The following is a 20,784-nucleotide window of genomic DNA, read 5'->3' on the forward strand; positions in this document are numbered from 1 at the left end:
GCATTCAGCTCCAACTAATCTGCAGTCTTATCACTTCACAGAGTTAACAGCTTCAGATATTCCAAAGCTCAGCAACTTCAGTACTCTGCTGCCTTTGAATGACAGCTCTCTCTATTATGAAGAAGCAGCAGGGGGACATGGTCACGATAAGCAAAGTAGTCCATAAAAAGGGTCTTTATAAAATATTTGCATATACAGTATATGTAATAGTGGTGCTCAGGACACACAGTGTTTACAGCAGTTTTTCAGGTGTATCCCTAGAAGAGTTATAGCCACAGTGCTGTACCTGGATCTGGATCTCATCCTTGAGCTCCAGTAGATTCCCCGCTAACTGCCCAGCCTCGGGGTCAGTAACTCTGAGCACCACCTTCAGCCCTGTCCGCCCTCTCGTTCTTCCCATCACCCTCATGCCAAAGTTGTGCTCTGACTGGAGCTCCACATTCGCCTGAAGGAGACAGGCACCATTATGAGAATGGCAAAAATAACAGCAGCAAATCAAATAAAGAAGGCAACAGTGACGAGGAAGCAGGGACAAGGCAGAGGCTGACAAGGAAGCAGAGACAAGGCAGATGCCGGTTTTTTTTTTTTTTTTTTAATCATAATGTAATGCAGGGACAGCACATCTTAAATCAATCTGATAAAAAGGATCGAAGAGACAAACAGGAGCCAAAAATAGGAATGGCTCCGTTGCAGAAACTGTATGTGGTATCAAACGCAACAATCAAGTGCAGGGTACCTCAATGTTTCTTGGCTGGACATCCAGAATGTCTCTCTTGGTGGTGGACCAGGTGAAGGTGAGGCCAGGTACGGCGTTGCCAAAGGAGAAGGGTGTTTGACTATTGGTCAGACCCATCACATATACAGGCATCTAGATAAGTAAAGGAGATGAATGAGGAGATGAATGAAGGCGATCAGTGAGTACAATGCTAATGATAGCAGAGACAGCACAACACTTTGCAAGCCGTATAGCCCCCTTTTTTGGGCATCCCAAGTTGTTGAAGCCCTCTAATGACCAACCTGTGAGTGTGTCCTAGGCTGCCAAATATGGAAACAAGTCGTCTGCACCTATAACCCAGCTCTGAGATTGTATTTGGGAGTGGTTGTTATTTAATTACCTTGATCATAAAGGCTTCCTCTAAGCTAGAGTCAAAGGTGCAAGCTACCTCTGGTAGGAAACCAGATAGAGAGGTTGAGTTTGGTAGGAAGGCATTGGGATGGGCACCAAGCACACTGTCAAAATGTTCTACTTTTATACATAAACATACCTGTGCTTTTGTCTTCATTCTTGTGATAGGTGCTCTGATTCGAATGGCGGTCAATTGCACAACCTCAACTTCTACTTGATCCTGTGGACACAAGAGAGAGAATGTGTTTTTCATTATAAAATCTAAGTGAGCGATACACTAGTCCTCATTACTATATATTATATTTACCTGAGACACAACGACTAGCTTCCCAGTCTCGGCATCAACAGCTTGCACCAGTCCTGTCACAGTGACATTACCAATGGTAGCACCCTTGACATGGCCCATGCCATTAACAGACGCTATTTCCTTATTGGAAATAGAGAAAAGGATATTGGACTGAGGCTGAGGGCCACCCTCCGATGTGATCTAGAAATGACAGCAGGAATGAAAAAGGAGGGAGAGTTTTAAAGAGAGAAAAAATGAGCATCACTCTTACATGAGTGATCTTGACAACACTGACAGTTTAGTCAATAGCTTTCATCAACGCAAGGTCTGATAATAATTTACTGAAAAACATTATCTGTTGTATACTAAAGTACTCAAGATTAGAAAAATGGATAGCCACCACAAATAGTAATACACACGCCCTGCACATTGAGTTTAATGTTCAGCAATTAGGATGCCTCTTGGATAGATGATAGATGAAGTTGAGGCAAATGAAAGGGGAGCTGGATGTTTAAACCAAGAGCGATTAGGCTAACATTATTTCCCAGAAGAGTCCTGGCAGAGGGCTCTTTTGGAAGATAAACTGAGGACCAGATGAACTCTTCTGGCAAGACGAACTGAGGCCAGCTGTTTCCAGACGAAACCTAAGCATCAATATTGTACATACCTGCATCATTGCTCCAATTAACAGAGTCATTTTCCTTGGGATGAGTTTGAACGGTGGAAATACCTAGAGGTGAGAAAAAAACGTTACATGTGCAACACACATATGCAAATAAGTCAAGATTTTACATTTTAGAAATTCACACAAAATTATACCTCAATTGGCTGAGGCGCAGATGCAATTTTTCTCCCGTTTTTATCCACAACAACAGCTGACAGAGTGGTCTGACCAATAGAAGCACCTTTCACCATGAAAACAGCTGTATCATTTTCTGTGGACGCTGCTAATGGTCTGCAAAACAAAAAAACATTTAGGATTTTACATGAAGCCTTGCAAGTTCCTGCAGTATATCCAGGTTTCACATTACTTACTTTAGAGAGACGATTGCAGAAGCTGACTTGAGTTTAAGATTCATGAAATGGAAATAGCTGGCTGGGAAGGGCTTCTTATTATCATCCAAGACTCTGACATAAGCTCTCACAGATTTGCCAATCTCCACCTGTGATACAGATGAATGACATCAACCATTGGGGAAATGATAATTTTGGTTCACAGGCAGGGCAAACCGAATGATGCGTTCAAGACGGGCTGACTTTCATGCAAACTGGGAAGAGCTAGAAGAAGACGACCATATTTAGTGCGTGGACGTCATTGAGCCATTTCAGGAATGTGTTCTACTGACGATCGGGATCATCTAGTATAACATTGTGGGGCTGGAAACTCACCTTGTCAACCACTCTCACATAAACCTCCAGGATGTCAGAAACATGGACCGTGGCCGTGGCAGGTGCTGGAAATGCCAGACAAAGGTCGTGAACCATCACCTTCACCTCCCCTGGGTAGACGGGAGAGACCTGGGCACACAAACAATTATCTGCATTCAATGGAGCGTTTTTGAGTAGTGGTGTATGTATGGATTTCCTGGAAATCAACAGTATGTTGTGAACTACTCCTATCACAGTCCAGATGTTCCTTCTTACCTGAGCTGTTCCTTGGGCCTCCTGGAACTCCACGTCCGCTATCCCTTTAACACTGGTATTGACAAAGAAGTGCCCTGAACCTTCTCGCAGTTCCAAGATCGCCTGCAAAACAAAATACAATGAATGCCTGAAAATGATTATATGACTAAAATTATTTCATATTCAGAAAACCGTCCCAGTGCACTGTCATTTTTTTTTGTGACAACCAGCTGGCCTTGCACGAGACGATCAAAGACGACCTCTGACCAAACTCGCTCTTTAAAATCCTCTTACACAGGTCACTAGCTGTTATTTAACCCCCACACCTGCCAAACACGGCTCCTATATCACACAGGATTAGGAGAGGGAGGCCCACTGAGGGATGAGGGATATAAGATTGTGCTTAGAGCAACGATTATTAACTGGTAACTCTCATTACCAGTGTGATTTAATTAATTTCCATGTGTTGTTCTGCTTGTTTAAAGGGTAACTAATATCCCTTATGATGAAATATCAAATGCAATTTTACTTTTAGTAAAACAAGCCATGAAAGGCCTGTGTGTCTGTCAGTGTTTACCCTTGCAGGGGTAAAGAGATAACCCAGTAATATGTATGTGAGGCCACGGCATTGATGCATCTGTCCCTTACCCGCACATCTGGATGGTTGTATATGGTAACTGAATCAGGAGAAACCTTCACATCTTCAACCAACAGCAGCTCCAGAGTGGCTGAGACAGGGGTCAAGGGTTCGTACTGTCCAAAAGAAGAGTTGAAAAAGAATTAGTGTTATGGTTACAAATGTAATTATTATACCAGCATATAATACAGTATGCTGGGAATGCCTGATTATGAAGGCAAAACTGGGTGTATAAATGAAAAAAGGAAGTAAGCTGAAGCTGGAACAGATCAAAATAAGCTTACTTATCACATGTAGGTGACAGTTTATTGGAAAACAGCAACAGCATGAAAAGAGTATAACCTGCACACTGACTGTGCACCGACGCCCTCGGCTTACTTTACGGTCTTTCAGAGGCTGTACCAGGCTCAGTTTTAGAGCTAGAGTGGAGGTAATGGTTTCATATGAAACTAGAAAACCATGTCATGTACCCACAAGTCTCCCCTTTACAGAAATGCCCACTTTATGCTAATCCCATGAATTGGGTATGACTGTACAGCTGAGACTCTTGTGTATCCAATGAGCCTATTTGTATTCTTGTGTGATGATGTTAGTCCCCATAGTAGCCATTTCATTATAGTGAGACTATTCTTTGAAACTTGATCTCTCTGTATAAAATGACCTGTGGTGACCTCTAGGATAATCACAGCCTAGAGACTAGAAACTAGAGACCTAGGGCATTCAGAGGATGGATGGCTTTCCTAGTTAGATTGACAATAAGGGGGTTTCTGAGCAACTTCCAGAACAGAAGTCCTCGCCAAATGCCGAAAAACGCAATTCTTGCAGAAATCTCCAAATGTCAAAAGTTTTTGATACCAAGTCCCAGCATGCCTTTTTCTATGGTGTTCCTCAAGGACTCGGTGTCTTAATGTGGTATTTTGAAGGGATTATTGATCATTTTTATCATTTCTCGAGTGGTAAAAAAATGCTTAAATTTAGCACCAAATCTGTGTAACAAATGGCATCAACCCAAAAATTGCTGCAACAACTTATGAGACTTAATAGAGCATGAGAATGACCATCATATACTTCTGTCATAATGTTCTTAGCCCCTATACACTTTCAAAATGTATTTTAATTAATCAATTATTATTCTTTTTTATTTCTGATTAATGACTTGAACAACTTGACACACAGTGCTGAGCTGCATCTCAAATTAATTCAGATTATTAAGGTTTCATTCATTACTTCAGGTTCCCAGCTTTCAGATGATGTACACCACTTCTATGTGACATATACTTTTAACCTGCCATCTCCCCTAAAGACCCTCTGTACCTCCCTAAACAAGACAAAAATGGGTCTATGAAAAAGAGGAGGGGAGTGGAAAAGGTTGAATAAATGTTGTTTGGAGTCGGACCTTAATTCGGTCAAAAAACCTCCCCTGACATTGATCTGACAGAGCAAAATGTTCACAGATCAACAGAACAACATTACACAGATATTTTTGAATAACTTTCAGCTGCTTCTGCTTTTTAGAGGAAGTGAAAAACCTTTAGACATATCTTAGAGGTTGAGTCACTTACTGGACTAGGAACTTTGGCTGCTGCAAGATGTAAAGCCTGGTAACCCAGAGCTGTCACTGTGATGACAGCGATGCCTGTTTGATGATGGACAAGAACCGTCTGTCGTCCTGCAACAGATAACAAAAAAAACAAAACAGAAACAAAACGGTAATTAAACAAACAATCCAAACTATTTGTCATCACTAATCTATAGAAACAGACAGCAAAAACACAACAAAAACTGTATTCCCGGTAATAGGTGAATGGATAATTCCCCGTCTGCCTCCACCGTCTTAGAATTAAATCCGGCCAGAGCTTTCTCTCCTGCCTTTTCCTCATTACTTTCCAAATGTCTAAACAAAAGAGTAAAGTTAAGTCGACAACCCACTCTTTCTAAAAACACAAACCGAGTAGAAAGGTTTATGGCCAGTCACAATGGTTTACCGTGAAGTTTCATCTGTTTGTTGCCTTCCTCGAACAGCTGGAGCTCCATGGGCAGAGTGGGTTCAATACTGGCCAGCGACGCCATGCTCGATTCCCACAATATGCTCAGAGAGCTGAAGTTGTCAAACTTCCTTCCTTGTTGATCAAAAGCAGCCAAGTCCAAAATGGGATTACGGTAATTTGAAACAGGTACCTAGAAAAAGGTAGAGTTGATCAATTCATTTTCCAAGCATTATGTTTCCATTATGGAAGAACTTTAATAATCCTCATCATCGAGGTAAAGATACTTCCTAACATTTTTACAGGAGCTATAATGTGTTATTTTTTCAAGTCCTTTTGTAAGATAGCAGTCGCTTTCTTGGAATGGCACGTGTCACCAAAATTTCAGTGATTTCAGCATGAACAGCCGTGGACAAAGATAAGCAATAAGGCTGCATCTAACGATTATTTTCATTGTTGATTAATCTCATTTTCTCGATTAATCGATTAGTTGTTTGGTCTATAAAATGTCAGAAAATGGTGAAAAATTATGATCTGTTTCCCAAAGCCCAAGATGACGTCCTCAAATGTTTTGTTTTCAGTATTCAATATTCAGTTTACTGTCATATAGGAGTAAAGAAACCAGAAAATATTCACATTTAAGAAGCTGCAATCAGAGAATTTTGACATTTTTTCTTAAATTACTCAAACCAATTAATCAATTATGAAAATAGTTGACGATTAATTGAATAGTTGACAACCTATCGATTAATCATTGCAGCTCTAGTACATGCAAGTAATCAATATAAAACAAATACCAGTATTTTAACGTAAATGTCCGCAGCTAAACACAGCAAGGTGTAGCTTGTTGAGCCTTGTGAAGGGACCACCTACGTACCACTTGTTTGTTCTGCTGCAGCAGGGGGCAGGTCAGGTCCAGCTGGGGGCTGGTGTACACTGGGACCAGGGTGAGGCGAGACGGAGGGGCGCAGACGAACTTGACCACCGCCGGCTCCACAGCAGGATAAGGATTGGTCACACTGGCCTTGTTTCCCACCGTCACCTCCAGCACCTGAAGAATAACAAAGACAACTGAAACTCATATTTCTATTACTACTGGGAGCCATCACAGTAACACAACGTGGACACTCCCGTATACAGAGGGGCAATATGAATAACTATAGGTGGATTATAAAGCTAAGATTTGTATCTATTATATTTACTCTCAAGATACAAGAAAAAAATTCAGAAAATCTAACCATACAATTCTTTAGCTGGCGGCATGAATGGTAAATAGAAACAATGTGATTTCAGGAGATCCCACCTGCTCTCCCAGGGCCCTGCAGGTTGCTCTGACCCAGTGCTGGTTATAGTTGTGAGATGAAGGACTGGTCAGAGTGAGGCTCACGCTGGCCTCATCCTCAGCGCTCAAGTTGCAGAAGAACTTTGAGGGCTCTAACACCCAAGGCCGGGGCCCGCCCTCAAACAGCATGTCTTTAGATGATCCCAGAGTCACCACGGCCACAGACACAGGGTCAATCGCCTGCCAAACAACATTATTTAATCATGAAATGTTACAGCAGGACATTTTCAGAAAGAAATGCTTTTACAAATGTCAACAGATTTGAGGGAGCAAGATGTAATAACAAAGGAAAGTAGGTGTGCAAAATGTCATAGAGGGATATTTTGAAAAACAAAGAGAAAGATATCTCAATTAAAATATAAAAGCAGTTATTTATGTATATCAGCTTAGCCATTCTAGTGTCAAGAGGAACTCTGCTGGGGAAATGTTACGCTGAAATTTACAGTAGTTCACAGAAAATAAACTAAATTGGGTCAACCTTTAACTACCAGGGCAAAACAAGTGAAAAAACATCATAAAATGGCTTCAATATTTTGAAGAATATTACTCAATCAATGATTAAAAAAAAAAACACCTCAAAAGTGGTGCATCAAACAGCATGTTACTGTACTGATGACAAAATGCTTCATGATAGGAGATTTGGTCACCTCATCATAATACATGTCATACTGTAAAATGAAGTACTCGACCACAGCAGTGGAGGTCATTTTCATTCCTGTGCAGTACTAGAGCCCAGGTGTAGAAAACAAAAGGAGTGTATAATGCATAATTAAAATGCACAGAGGAAACCCAGGAGGAGAACAATTTTAACACTCGCTGATCATCGCATTTCTGCCTCGATTGTAACGAGAAACTGTGTGTATGGATGTGCATGAGTGAGTTTTGTTTCCTTCGAAGACAAAAGCTAATTGGTGCTTTGAGGTGAGTTGAGAGAATGAAAGCAAATCACAACAAAGACTTCAGGTAAAGTTTAAGATAATTACACCCTGCAGATGCCTCATAGCATGCAAAGAGAAAATGTGTGAAGTTTTATAATAAATAAACATCTAAAAACTACCCACAAGGAAAAGGGCAAGAAAATAAATCACAGTTCATGATGAGCCCCGGAAGGACAAAAGCTTTGGACTCACTCTGAGAGGAAGATAGGCAGCGATGGTGATCTTGACACTGAGGTGAACGTTGCCGTGGGTGTAGCTCACAGTAAGTACGGTGTAGCCGGGGGCCAGGGCCTTGGCTCTCACCCCGCTGCAGTGCTCCTGGCCTGGAGCCAGCCTCCCTGGATCAGGACAATAAGGGTTGGAAGAAGCCAAAGAGTAAGTGAGAATGCATTATGACAATGCACAAATAACCACACTTGTTCATCCAGGTGTACTCATTTATCACTGGAGTACAGAGAGGTCTTATTATTTGTCTCTGCCCACTCTTCTGATTAATAATACAAGATTCCAAAATGAAAAACTGTAAATCTTTCCAACAGAGGAACTTTGAAAGAGATAAACGTTGCAATGTCAATCTGAAAGCCATAAAAATGTAAAAAAGATTCAGGAAGAGTTAGAGAGCATTATGCCCATACCATTTGTCAAGCACAGGCCAATTTATTTGGGTGGCTGACTAATATGGACATGTGTCAACAGAAAAATATATTTTTGTATTCATTATTTCTATGATTAAACTGCAGCTGAAGGTGTGAATTGATTAAAAAGTTCTCCTGCACTTGCACTTTCAATGGAAATTGTGCAGATTGGAAAAAAAGACAGATATAATTTAAGTTTTTATTAATGCAACAACCACAATGAATACAAAGGGTGGCCCCTCCTACACGACACACAGGACTGAACACAGCTGTGCATCAGTAAGTAAACTACATATTTTCAGTAAAAGGAAGTGTGCAACAAGAATACCTTCCTCATATACGCCCACAACATATGCATATTCATTTCAGCAGTTTTAAATAAACTGTACCCACAATGCACTTTCATGCCTGCCTCTGGTTCAGTTGGCTGAGAGTCGTGATCAGTCATATCTCACATTGATTGACACTAAACAGAGTGATCAATGAATGAGCCTCCACTGGTTAGTGACCTTAACTGAATGCCATTCTACCATGGGTAGAGTGAATTCACTCACAATATGTGATGACAGTAGACCTGCTGCTACACTAGAAAATATTGTGTTCATTTTATTTATTGATTTATTTTTCATCACAATATGACCCAGTCAGGTCTCACAGACTCACCGTCTAGTAGCTGGAAGACGCCGGGGTTTTCTTCCTCAACCTGCAGGTCAAAGTGGGAGCAGTCGCTCAACATGACCCGCTCCTTCTCCACCTCCCCCAGGAGGCCGAAGATCCTGAGGGGTAGATCCAGAACCAGGCCGACCCTGGACTCTACCGGGCAAGGAGCGAAGTCCATGGCCACGGGCTCAACAACATACACCTGATGGAAAACGGGATCGAAGAGGTATAAAAGAGTGTTTAGCTTGAGGGCTGGGAATGATAGTAAAATGTGGGAGATTCAAGCTATAAGACTGCAGTGTACTTTTATGGCCGCACAATTAAGTTAGATAATTACATGTCACAATTTTATGTTTCCGTGATTAATAATAATGCACTTCAGAAATAATTTATTATCAGTTGTGTTTTCAATTCGCTTGAAGGATTTCCTCAAGTATATACTTCCATTAGATGTGACAAATTACAGCCTTTAATAAAAATTAATGATGGAAGAAGTAGAGCATCTTTAAAAAAAAAAAAAATTGCAGCAAAAAGTACAATGAAGTTGTTCAAGCTTTCCCAAATTTGAACATTGAAATTGTTCCAAAACTTGAATACACATCTTTAGCTCTGACATATATGTAAAACCCAATGATGCCAAACATCCAAGTACATCCATCCATCATCTGCATCTAGAGTGAAGGCTTACTCTGAAGTAATTAAAGGGATAGTTTGGGTGATTTGAAGTTTGTTTTGTATGAGGTACTTATCCATACTCAGTGTATCACCTACAATAGATGACGGTCAGCACAACCCCAGATTGGAGAAGCAGAAAGGGGTACCAGCACAGGAGCAAAGCAATGTACTGCTGTGGACGGGGCCAGCAGCAAAACGTATTAAGCCACCTAAAAGAAAGGCCCACCTAAAATATATCAATAAATCAATATCAGTTTAAGTGTATGCTATATTTAGAATATTTTCACAGCTTTATCTTGCTGTCGGACACTGAATTGCAAGTGAAACTTATCTGTACTCTCTTCAAAGCCAGCCGACTCCATTGACAGACACAGTATAGATACGTTTCACTTTCAGTTCAGTTCCCTGTTGGAATATATTCTAAATATACCGTACACACGGATATTGATTTTCTTTTAGGTGAGTCTTTCTTTTAGGTGTCTAAAATACGTTTTGCTGACGGCCCCGTCCACAGCAGTACATTGCTTTGCTCCTGTGCTGGTACTCCTGTCTGTTTCCCCCACCCAAACTATCCCTTTAAGGAGTAGCTACTTTAGGAACAAAAATTATGAGGAGCAACAATCAAAGTTAAAACATGTTAAAGAATATATTGCGTAGGTGGTGTGGTTTGATCAGATTTGATTGACAGTGGCCTGGCAACATGAGTCTCACAAAAATGTCACCACATTTTTAATCAGATTTTGCTAGTTGCTGCAATGGGAGTGTGCAACACCATCATCTTTTCAAACTGAGAGTCGCCTGCATTAAACCAGCGAGAAGAGCACATATAAAACAGCCCAGACAAATATCTCATGTGAAAAATAGCCAAAACTGTCTCGGCAGAAAAGTGTAAAGCTGATACAGAGAAAAGGTTTTCATGGCTTTGAAATGAAGAAACAAGGTCCACAACACCTGATAAAAGCTTAAGTTGCCACAATATGTAAGTCAATTAAATATAGTTTTAGCAAAAATGAATAAACTAAAGTCTTAATCCCCTTAAATCCCTTGAAGATATTTTTGTAGTAATCACTTTGAGAGTTTGAATGTGTACGCTTCAAGAGTAATCTTAATTATTTATTAGTGGATTGTGTAAACGAGGAGTGAAAATATCTGCTGCTACTTTGACATAAACACTTTACTCAAAGTGGAAAATGCTGTATGTTAAGGTGCTCAAGTTTCATTATGTGTCATTATGAACTATAAAACTGATAAGACCAATAATCAAAGCAATCAAGACTATCATTTGAGCCATAACTACATCATGCCATATTAATATTTAACAGGTGTGTTTGTTTCACAATGTGACAGTTCTGCAGGTCAACTTACGTTCATCTGGCCAAAGTGTAGTTGGTTGCGTAGATCATGAGCGTAAACTACACTGACGCCAATGTCACTGACTGTTGTCATGACTCCTTTCACGGTCACTGTGGCCACAGCTGTGTTGGAGGAAGACCAGCTGAAATTTCCACTCCCTCCTGTCGCCTGTCACAAGCACCAGGAAGAAGGAGTCATAACATGCACCAGAATGACACCGCTCAGTGGTAAAATGACAAGGTAAGGTATGAATAAGAGCTAAAAAACACATACAAAAGTTGTCATAAGGTGTCATAAGGTGTCATAATGCTTGATACTTCTGCCCAAAGACAGATTCACGCACCAAGTTTTTCATTCGGAAAAGGAATAGTTACCTTTATTGTGTACTGATAGGCTCCGACCTTGGGCTGCCATGGAAATGTGAGAATACTGGGATGGAGGACTATAGGGTTATAGATTTCTACATCCTGCTCATTGTGGACTGGGTTGGCGAGTGCATGGACATTTCCAGTCTGAAACAGAACACAGGCCACAGGAAATGATTAAGCTTGCTCTACTGAAGTGGAAGAAAGGGGCAGAAGGTAAATGCAACAATGATGCTCCAGCTGAAATGCAGACTGAAAATAAACTCACTTCATCCACAACAGCTTTTAGGGTAGCATTAATGAGAGTCAGGCCTTCTTTGAGCGCTTTGACACCATGATATGATCCATTCACAGATGACTGCAGGAGTTCCAAGTACTCGGCGGGGAAACCAGTGTCAATACGGACGTTCTGCAAAAATCAAAATCAACCACACCACATATTTAAACCACTGCCTTTGTACGAGTCTAGATAGAAGCTGGTTTCAACATTTTACAGACTACAGGGATATTTTTTAATGTGTGTCAAGATTTTGATATATTCATACTTCAATGGTGACAGTTTTCTTATCGCTGGTGTGAAATATTGGCTAATAAAACTCATAGGCTAGCGAAGGAAGGCTTAAAGTGCATTAAATCTTTCTTCTCTAATGTCTCTCAGATGTGTTTCAGGCTGCAGATGATCAAAGATCAAATCCTTTTTTTAGTTTTCCATTATACAGGAACTAGGAAAATATGCAGGCCCTTTATCTAAGCAATGCCACTAATAAAAACAAGCAAGAAAAATAGTTTAGCTTATTTCAGAGGTTTTTCCAAAGTGGGAAGCGGGCCTCCCCAGGGGGGCTCCAAACAGTTTCAGGGGAGGCTCAGTGAATGGAAGTGAAAAAAATATTACATTACTTATCAAAGAAGATCACAGAGAATAGCCTAAATGTGTGTGATTTGGTTAAAGAGATAGTTCAGAGATACAGTTATTTATCTACTGTTTTTGAGACAAACTAATATGCCTTAGGAAAGGCATTTATTATGTATTTGGTGTAGTCTAAAGTTATGTCAAACGGCAATATTAAGCTATCTTGGCTCAAGCATCGAGTGTCTATGAGATCAAATAACATAATCATTATCCCATAGGCATCCAGGAATTGAGCAAAATTAAGCAAATAAACTATAGGGGCATTGAGGGGGCGCCTTTTCCCAAGCTTTGTCTGAGGGGACAACCACAGTCTCAAACTTTGAAAACCCCTGGCATATACTGTATAACATACAACAAGGGTTCTGTTCGGTTATCTGCAATTTACTAATGATGAAACGTGAAATATTGGATTTTATCGACAGCATAACACAATGCTGGTCATAGGGCGAGTCCAGAATTTATTTTAGAAGAATTCTTGCCTGACTTTCACAATTACCGTCATAATCTCTAGTGATAGATACAGCAATAATACAGATTAAATTTAAAAAATGAACAGTGATTTTCCTGAAGCATACTTACATCCGAGAGGTAAATTTTGTTGCCGGATTTATCAAAGACTTCAACGAGGATTTCATATACTCTGCCTGTTTCCAGAACCCAGCAGTTTCCTGGACGGATTTTAAAACCTGAACAAATCACAGAGAAAACAGAGGTAAGCTACATCATTTTTTAAAAACTGAGACTATGAAATACTTTAACTATTATGTTTTCAATAGTAGGAACGAGTAACAGACCTAGGTATCCTGGTTCAACCACATACAGAGTGCTGTTGGGTAGGCGAGACACTCCCTGCATTCGAATGCCTAAGTAGATGCTATTAAGGAACGCTAACTTTAGGCACACTCATTGACAATGACAGTTCTAAATTACTTGCTTGATTTTTGCCTAATGCACAATACTACTCCTCGTAGTACCATTCCACTGCTCACAGATAAAAACACCTTCATCGCTGCAGCTAACACAGATCCCCACACTATATATCATCAGCTGAAGATGTCAAGGCAAAGACCATGACATTATACCATTATAATGAAAGCTACAGAGTACAAGTACAACTTGTCAGAAGGATACTCTTATGATCCAGCACCACGTTGATGTGTCCAAGCTGAATTGCTGTAACTGTGGAGGTGCTTTGGTCCAGACTGGCCACTGCAACATCTGGGTTTCCATTAGTGCCGATCGCACTGTTCTGAAGGTGCAGTTCATACTGATCACAAGGCATAAGGAGCTCTGGACAAACACAACACAAACACAAATTAGCTTAAGAGCTGGCATCTCTGTACTAGACCGATCTGATACTGAAAAAAAGGCACAGCTGCTCCACTCATCTGGTCACAGTGAGCTGCATTAATAACTGTGTCATGTTATGAGCTGTGAGTTTGCTAAAAAACAGCTTCAGAAACACTACAGTAGCTGTAGTAAAAGTAAAATAATGGATTTGAATCTTTACTAAGCAGAGTCAGACCTGTCATCGTGCCCTGTCTTATCTTCATGACTTTGTATCGGATGGAAGTTCCCGCCAACAAATAGACGTCATGCGCCGGACTCAACAGGATGTTCTCTAAAATCAGCAGCCTCACCTCGGCGGCACCCACATCCTGTGGCACAGAAACCATAGTTACAGAACAACACAGCTTCCCGCCTTAACAAACCAGAACAAACTGGCTACATTGTTCATATATATATTGGTTATTTATATTACTGAAAATAACTGTTCTTCCTTATTTGTTGGACAATGTATTGTATGATTATCTATTTAGGTAAAAGGTTAGCTTGATGACAAGAAATGCTGGCTACAAAATCTTAGGAAAGACAGAAATGTAACTTAACTGTCAATACTACTGTGACATCATATATATAAAGCAGGAAGGACTCATTACAAGCATGCAATCTTTTGATATTTTTACATGTCTCCATCTCAGGAGATAAGCTATCACACAGACAGAGGGCACAACCTAACTAGAGCTTATTCTACTCATCTGAGACTGTAAAAATAAAGTGGATTATTTCAACTTTGTGCTGGCGTCAACAGCCAAGACATGTATCTTTTGCACCAGTTAACAGCTTACCTTATACAATGGCTCTTGTATTTTAGCCTTCAATTTAGCATGTCCTGTTTTCTGTCCTGATACCAAAATAATATCGCCCTGTTTCCCAACACGCTCCATTTCAGATATGTATCCAGGGGGAGTATAGGTGGACTCTGAGAATTTAAGTACCCTTGAGGAAAGAAAAGAGACATATTAGAAAATACATTTGAGACTCCTTGCATCTGACCTCAAGAATTAGTTCATTTCAGAGGAAGAGGAACAACGAAGTAACAAAGTAACATCACAATACTTTGGCAAAACAACAGGATCCCTGTATCAAAATTTTTATGGTTAGGTTAGTATATCAATGTAGGTTGATAACTTTGTCTACTTTTGGTTTGCGATCAGATTTTTTTTAAAAACAAAAATAAAAAACAAACTGAATGCTCAGTGGAGTTTGAATGCTGTATTAACACAGGGGATCCTACCGTAACGCATTGTAAGAGTCAGAGAATCCATTCACATCTACATCTTTCACTAAGGTCCAGTCAAACACGAGACCAGCCAGGGTGCTGAAGGTGTTTCCTGCAACATAAAAAATGTTCAACACTCAGACGTTCTATTTCTTTAAGTCACAAACTTCAAATCTAAACACATGGGGTATGAGATATTTGGGGAGGAGCAGATGATTTTCAACTTGTGTTATATGAGGTCACTATACTTGAATATATAATGGATGCTGAGCACAATTGTCTGAAAGCTCCTGGCAGTCGAATTAGCTACAACAAAAACCAATAGGCTTTTCATTACAGGATACTTGCCGTCCTTTTGCAATCTACTCCATCTGAGAAATCTAAAATGCACTTTGAGGCCAAAGCAAACTAAAACAAAACACCGGGCCCTGGAGCCATCATCAGAAAGAATCAGGCTGGAGCTGCAGCTCATTAAACTAAGTGTGTCTGCCTTAAATGGAACCAGTCGAACAGAACAAACACAGCCACCTCACAGTAGCGGCCTGAGGGGAAGAAAACACAGCCTGAAGCCAGCCCAGTCATTACTCTGGGAAGTCTTTAGAGCAGCAAATAAACTATACGGCATGGATGGAAGTATTGATGTAAATTATTCTTAATAGTGTTAAGGTGATATTTAATTATCAACAACACCAGCAGCGTATCACTGTGATGAACCAGTATGTGTCACCTTCAGAGTCCAGTGCATGAATTTTGAGTGCCAGTGGTGAGTCCTCCAGATGTAGCTCTCTGGTGGTCGACACTATCTGGATCTCATTGATGATGTCGACAATGGCGTCGCAACGCAGTACCTGTCCTGTAACTGCAAATAGATGAGAGGACAAATCATTATATACACAGTACATACTACAATATTCAACAAACCAGGAAAAGCTCAGAAATAAATGGCTTGGCGTTTTAAAGGAACGGTGAATTAAAAAAGCAGAAGCGTAATTCTTGTTAAGGCACAATGCATAGAAATCTACCTACTGACTAAAACACATACTTTATCATCTGTATGGCAGTAGCCATGGAGAGTGATCGCTGTCCTCTGCTTTGCACACGATGCTCTACAGTAACCAATCTAGTCAAATCTTGTGGCTTTTCTGGTCTGCGAAGTGGGCTGTTGCATGAGCGACAGAGATTATGGTTTGTGAATGTAAAACAGGTAGAGCGAGTCAAGCCACATTCGAAGTCAGCGATTGTCTTACTTTGTTTTGATTTTTTGGTTTGAAAGAGACATTTGAGATGTATGTGGAAAGGCCAATGTGTCTGATTTCCTTATTCCAAAGCAAATGGTCACAACTGCCAGTTATCCATCGTGACTGGCCAACAGTGCCACCGGCAACAGATGACATACAGCGTCAGCATTACACAAGAGGAAAGAAGGAAGAATTAAAAAAAAAAACTGTTGTGCAACAGAATGACCATTAGACTTATTACTCAGAAGAGAATAGAGCACGGACACACACTACACTATTATACTCATATGTTATACCCTACATACTGTACTTATACCATCTTCCATGGCTTTCCATGCTTTTGACTTCTGATCCTCTGCTTTTACATCATCTATATCATAGTGCAAAACATGCATTTTTCATAGAGCAAATCAACTGAGCGCTGCACAGAGGCTGATTTGAATACCAAGCCAGCACTAGCATCTTATACCTGTCAAGACCTGCTGGGCTGGGTGAGAAGGTTCCCTTGTCCATGTGACCCAAAATTCATGGAGCTTTCATGGACATCTTAACCTTATATAGTTCATTATATTAACAGCCTGCCAAAGTAACCCAACCTGACCTGCCGGATGGTTTGCTATACAGAATTTTGTGTGACTGGTGATCCCACGATTCTCGCATGATCTCGTCACGTCGCAATAATCCAGCTGCCGTGCAAGATAAAAAGTAACCACTATTTGGACAGCGTCTGCTCCTGAACGCAGCCCTTTTAGTTGCATATTCTCGGCATAAGAAAAACACAAAAAGTTGCACATGGATATCTCCACTTCCTTGCATTTGCATGTCTGTAAACATTTCTGTCCGACTCTAAGCAATCTCAGTCAGAAAACACACGTCTATATCCCTGTGTCTCTGCACTAACTCATTTCGACTTTTAAAAAGGAATTCAGAAAATGTACAACTGGACCAACTATGCAAAAATTAATTTCCTAACTCATACATAGGAGCAGTTCTTGAATTAGTTACTTGTGCTCATAAGCGCAGTTTGAACTTTAAGGTTGGGGGTTCACAAAAAAAATCTAGAGGGAATGTAATGGGTACAACGCAAAGAAGTTTAATGTAATGGGATGTGTGTAGTTTACTCATTACACCCTTCAAAATGAATTCGACGCAAGCAAGCGTCAGTGACAAAAAAGTTTGATTGCACTGTTTTCTATTGGAATGAACTAACCGGCCGCAAGCGGCGCAGCGTTGCGCAGTGTGCGTGTTTGAGCTGAACTTTTGTCGGACGCCCTCTTTCTATTTATTCCTTATTCCAACAGTGGGGAAATTCCAAAAAGAAGAATGGCTGATTGGTGAAGATGAAATGGGAGTTATCTGATACAATACCTCCTCATTTCATAACAAAAACCTTAGGAAAGTGACAGCTGGCTGGAGGGAGATCACCAGGAGATTGCCTGAAAGTTTACTTATGCTAATGTTGGCTGTATTGTATGTCATTTTCAGTTAATATCGCAGTGTAAAACCTGTGTTTTCCCATCTTTTAAGAGGCTACACCTCTAGTCTGATCTTGACCACACAGATGATAGATATGTGGTTTGAGTATGTGGCGTAACAGAAGTGCATATTTAACGTTGTGTGGACAGAAAGTGTCCGATGTTATTAGGTTATAAGTAAATAAAAATACCACCAATCTATCTTCTTATCTTGCTGAATCTTATTCAGTCAATATGAATACACAACAAGGTTGATATTATTATATATGTATTTACCAACATCTTCAGCCAGAATGATGCTGGTGAGTCTGGAGGGCTGGGTGGAGAGAGCCTGGAGAACAGCTTTCTGGGAGCAGCCTCTGCTGCTCTCCTCATCCACAGGCTGGATGCTTGCTACCTCTGGTCTGGTGGACGTCCTGGAAGAATATGACCAGAAAAACATACAGGTCATGTACAGAAGTGGAGTAGCCACAATAACAATGCTGACCTTATGTTCATCATAGCAAGATTTGAGGTGGAATAACATTTTCCTACTTGAGGGCAGGGTCTAAAAATAAGTTTTTTCCTCACGTGCCACTGGGGCAGGTCACTGAATATTTCTACTAGCCACACAATTGTTTTGTCTGCCACCTCTGAAATCTATGTAGAACACTTAAGAATTGTAAACACTAGGACTGTGTTTTGGCAAGAATCTGGCGATACGATAGCCTACATATCATGATACAGGGGATACAATTCAATATATTTTGGTACTTTAAGCAAGGAAGCAACATTGTGAGTTTTTAAAAATTAGGAAAACTGTGCATAAATATATGCATAAAATCTGAGTAAATCTTTTTTTTTTTTCTTTTACTTTTTTATACAATCAGAATAGTGGGATTTTCTTTTATCACAGAGGACTCATATCTTTGCACATAAAATAAAGTATTGACTGAGTTAATCTTTGCTTTTAAACTATTAATTAGAAATCAGGTGCAGGTGGCTGGTGCAATAATTATATAATTATCTAACGGACACTTTGTGCAATAATCTGGCAAAACTGTAATCTCATCAATATACATATTGTTTTTTTATATTGTATTATCTTTAATTTTTTTTATATTGCACTATCTCTTTTTTTTATTGTATTATCTTTTGAAGCACCTAAGGGATTGTCACAATCTAATTTCATACACAATGACAATAAAGGGCTTGAATCTTGAATTAATTTCATTCCCTGCTTAGGGGGGGTTTGCAGCTTTACTGTAAACTTGGATAAAGATTAAAAGGTGAACAACAAGAAAAGCTTTTAGCTGTTTTAGTGCCATGGAGTCACATGCATTGAAATTCATGGATTTGGTCAAATTTAAAACCGCAATAATTATGTTCAAAGCAAGACATAATTCACTTCCGTGCAATATTCAAAAAATGTTTTGTGGCAGGGAGGGGGGTTATAATTTAAGAGAAAATTGAATTTTAAAAAGCATTGTGTTCGTACAACAAAGAAGAGTATGTGTATTTCAGTATTTGTGGAATGGGTTAGTTAGGTGATGGGTTGAAGCAGAGCACAAATATAAATCACTTTAAAAAGCTATACAAGAAAGATATTTTTGGGAGGTATATGGTTGAGGAAGAGTTGTGATAAGAGTTGTGTTAAGGGTTGGTTTATATCTACTTTTTAACTTTATGTGGGTTGTAAATAAACTTGGGATGCTGTTCATATATTTAATTTGGGATGTAAATAAATCTGGGATAGTTTATATATTATATTATCATTCTATGATATATGAGTTATTAGAGGAGAAAGGGGTAGGGAAATATAAGTTGTACTTCTACCTACTCCTTTTTGGACACTGTTACTCTTGTTTTGTTTGTTTTTATTTATTTTATGTTTGAAATAAAGTCATTCATTCATTCATTCATTCAAGTGACTGAATGTGTAGTCTAGACAGTGTACTTGGGGCCATGTGGCCTCACATGCCCCCCACATGTAACACGACACTCCTTCAGTGTCATGAGGCAGACTGTGTAGTTTGTTCTACTCACCATCTGTAGCAGCCTTCAGTCGCCTCCAGTGTGAAGTTGATTCTTGTACTTCTAGCAAGCGGTAGCAACACTTTGGGGATGTTTAGTTTGGCGGAACCGTTAACTTGAATAACGTTAACTAATAATAATAATAATAACAACACTGATAGATTTAACAGACTCATTTCCGGCGTCATGAGATTGAGACTGGCAGCGAATGAATGAAGTTTCTTAGTAACTAACTAGCTAAACTTCTTCTTCCTGCGGCCCATTAAAGCTAGGTATGTGAGCAGTAGTTTCTAGGCTGTGTGTGTGTCAGAGACAGACGTCTGGCTGAGCTAACATCACTACTGAAGCTGTAACGTTAACTCAATCACACGCTGTGTGTCTTCCTGTTCTAGTTTCAGTTAGTTAACAGACACATGATGACAGTCTCAGTAGTATTATTGTCCTCCAGAGTCCTCCACTTCAGCTCCTTCTCTTCCTTTATCCTCGATAATACTCAGGAACAAACAGCAGCAGCCTCTGGTTTGAACTCCCCAGGTTTATATCGATATATGTACAGTTAGCAAACAGTAGCTGAACCACCGACTCATACAAAAACCCGCCATTAGCAATAATTGGACTTCCAGTGTGCATGCTGGGAGTAGACATACGTCATAGAGGAGAGTGGGCAACGTGCAGGATGACGCGCTTTCTTAAAGGTACAGTGTGGTTGTTTTTTTTCTACAATTGAATTGAATTGAATTGAATTGAATTGAATTGAATTGAATTGAATCACCCTACAATGTCAATATATATTCAGGATTTCATTCAATATTCTCAGGATTTCAATCAATATTCTCAAATTTCACATTATATGTATAATAATTTCCTGAACGGCATGCCATAATATATATATATATATATATATGTATATATATATATATATATATATATATATATATATATATTGAATGAGACCCTGAA

At 39.8% G+C, this 20,784-nt stretch overlaps 1 protein-coding gene across 2 annotated transcripts in view; it reads right to left on the reverse strand.

Annotated features, from left to right (window-relative positions):
- nup210 (nucleoporin 210) overlaps positions 1–20,471 on the reverse strand; it is a 30,391-nt gene extending 9,920 nt beyond the window's left edge. Inside the window, exons 1-28 of one of the 2 annotated variants that reach the window (XM_037772825.1) lie at positions 19,837–20,471; positions 18,088–18,227; positions 15,826–15,957; positions 15,114–15,210; positions 14,665–14,815; positions 14,061–14,193; positions 13,667–13,825; positions 13,330–13,398; positions 13,115–13,221; positions 11,894–12,034; positions 11,635–11,772; positions 11,273–11,428; positions 9,236–9,434; positions 8,130–8,275; positions 6,961–7,179; positions 6,535–6,708; positions 5,658–5,850; positions 5,235–5,341; positions 3,684–3,788; positions 3,057–3,158; positions 2,802–2,930; positions 2,448–2,575; positions 2,232–2,367; positions 2,080–2,142; positions 1,434–1,613; positions 1,266–1,346; positions 737–868; positions 287–445 (exon numbers count right to left, since the gene is read on the reverse strand). In XM_037772825.1, coding sequence (XP_037628753.1) covers positions 287–445; positions 737–868; positions 1,266–1,346; positions 1,434–1,613; positions 2,080–2,142; positions 2,232–2,367; positions 2,448–2,575; positions 2,802–2,930; positions 3,057–3,158; positions 3,684–3,788; positions 5,235–5,341; positions 5,658–5,850; positions 6,535–6,708; positions 6,961–7,179; positions 8,130–8,275; positions 9,236–9,434; positions 11,273–11,428; positions 11,635–11,772; positions 11,894–12,034; positions 13,115–13,221; positions 13,330–13,398; positions 13,667–13,825; positions 14,061–14,193; positions 14,665–14,815; positions 15,114–15,210; positions 15,826–15,957; positions 18,088–18,227; positions 19,837–20,012 — 3,852 coding nt within the window. In that variant the 5' untranslated portion in view covers positions 20,013–20,471. The remainder of the gene's footprint in view (positions 1–286; positions 446–736; positions 869–1,265; positions 1,347–1,433; positions 1,614–2,079; positions 2,143–2,231; positions 2,368–2,447; positions 2,576–2,801; positions 2,931–3,056; positions 3,159–3,683; positions 3,789–5,234; positions 5,342–5,657; positions 5,851–6,534; positions 6,709–6,960; positions 7,180–8,129; positions 8,276–9,235; positions 9,435–11,272; positions 11,429–11,634; positions 11,773–11,893; positions 12,035–13,114; positions 13,222–13,329; positions 13,399–13,666; positions 13,826–14,060; positions 14,194–14,664; positions 14,816–15,113; positions 15,211–15,825; positions 15,958–18,087; positions 18,228–19,836) is intronic. The other variant, XM_037772826.1, reaches the window with a different exon arrangement.
- Between the last annotated feature and the right edge of the window lie 313 nt (positions 20,472–20,784).

This window comes from Sebastes umbrosus, chromosome 6 (assembly GCF_015220745.1).
Source record: "Sebastes umbrosus isolate fSebUmb1 chromosome 6, fSebUmb1.pri, whole genome shotgun sequence".
In the NCBI taxonomy this organism is placed as follows: domain Eukaryota; kingdom Metazoa; phylum Chordata; class Actinopteri; order Perciformes; family Sebastidae; genus Sebastes; species Sebastes umbrosus.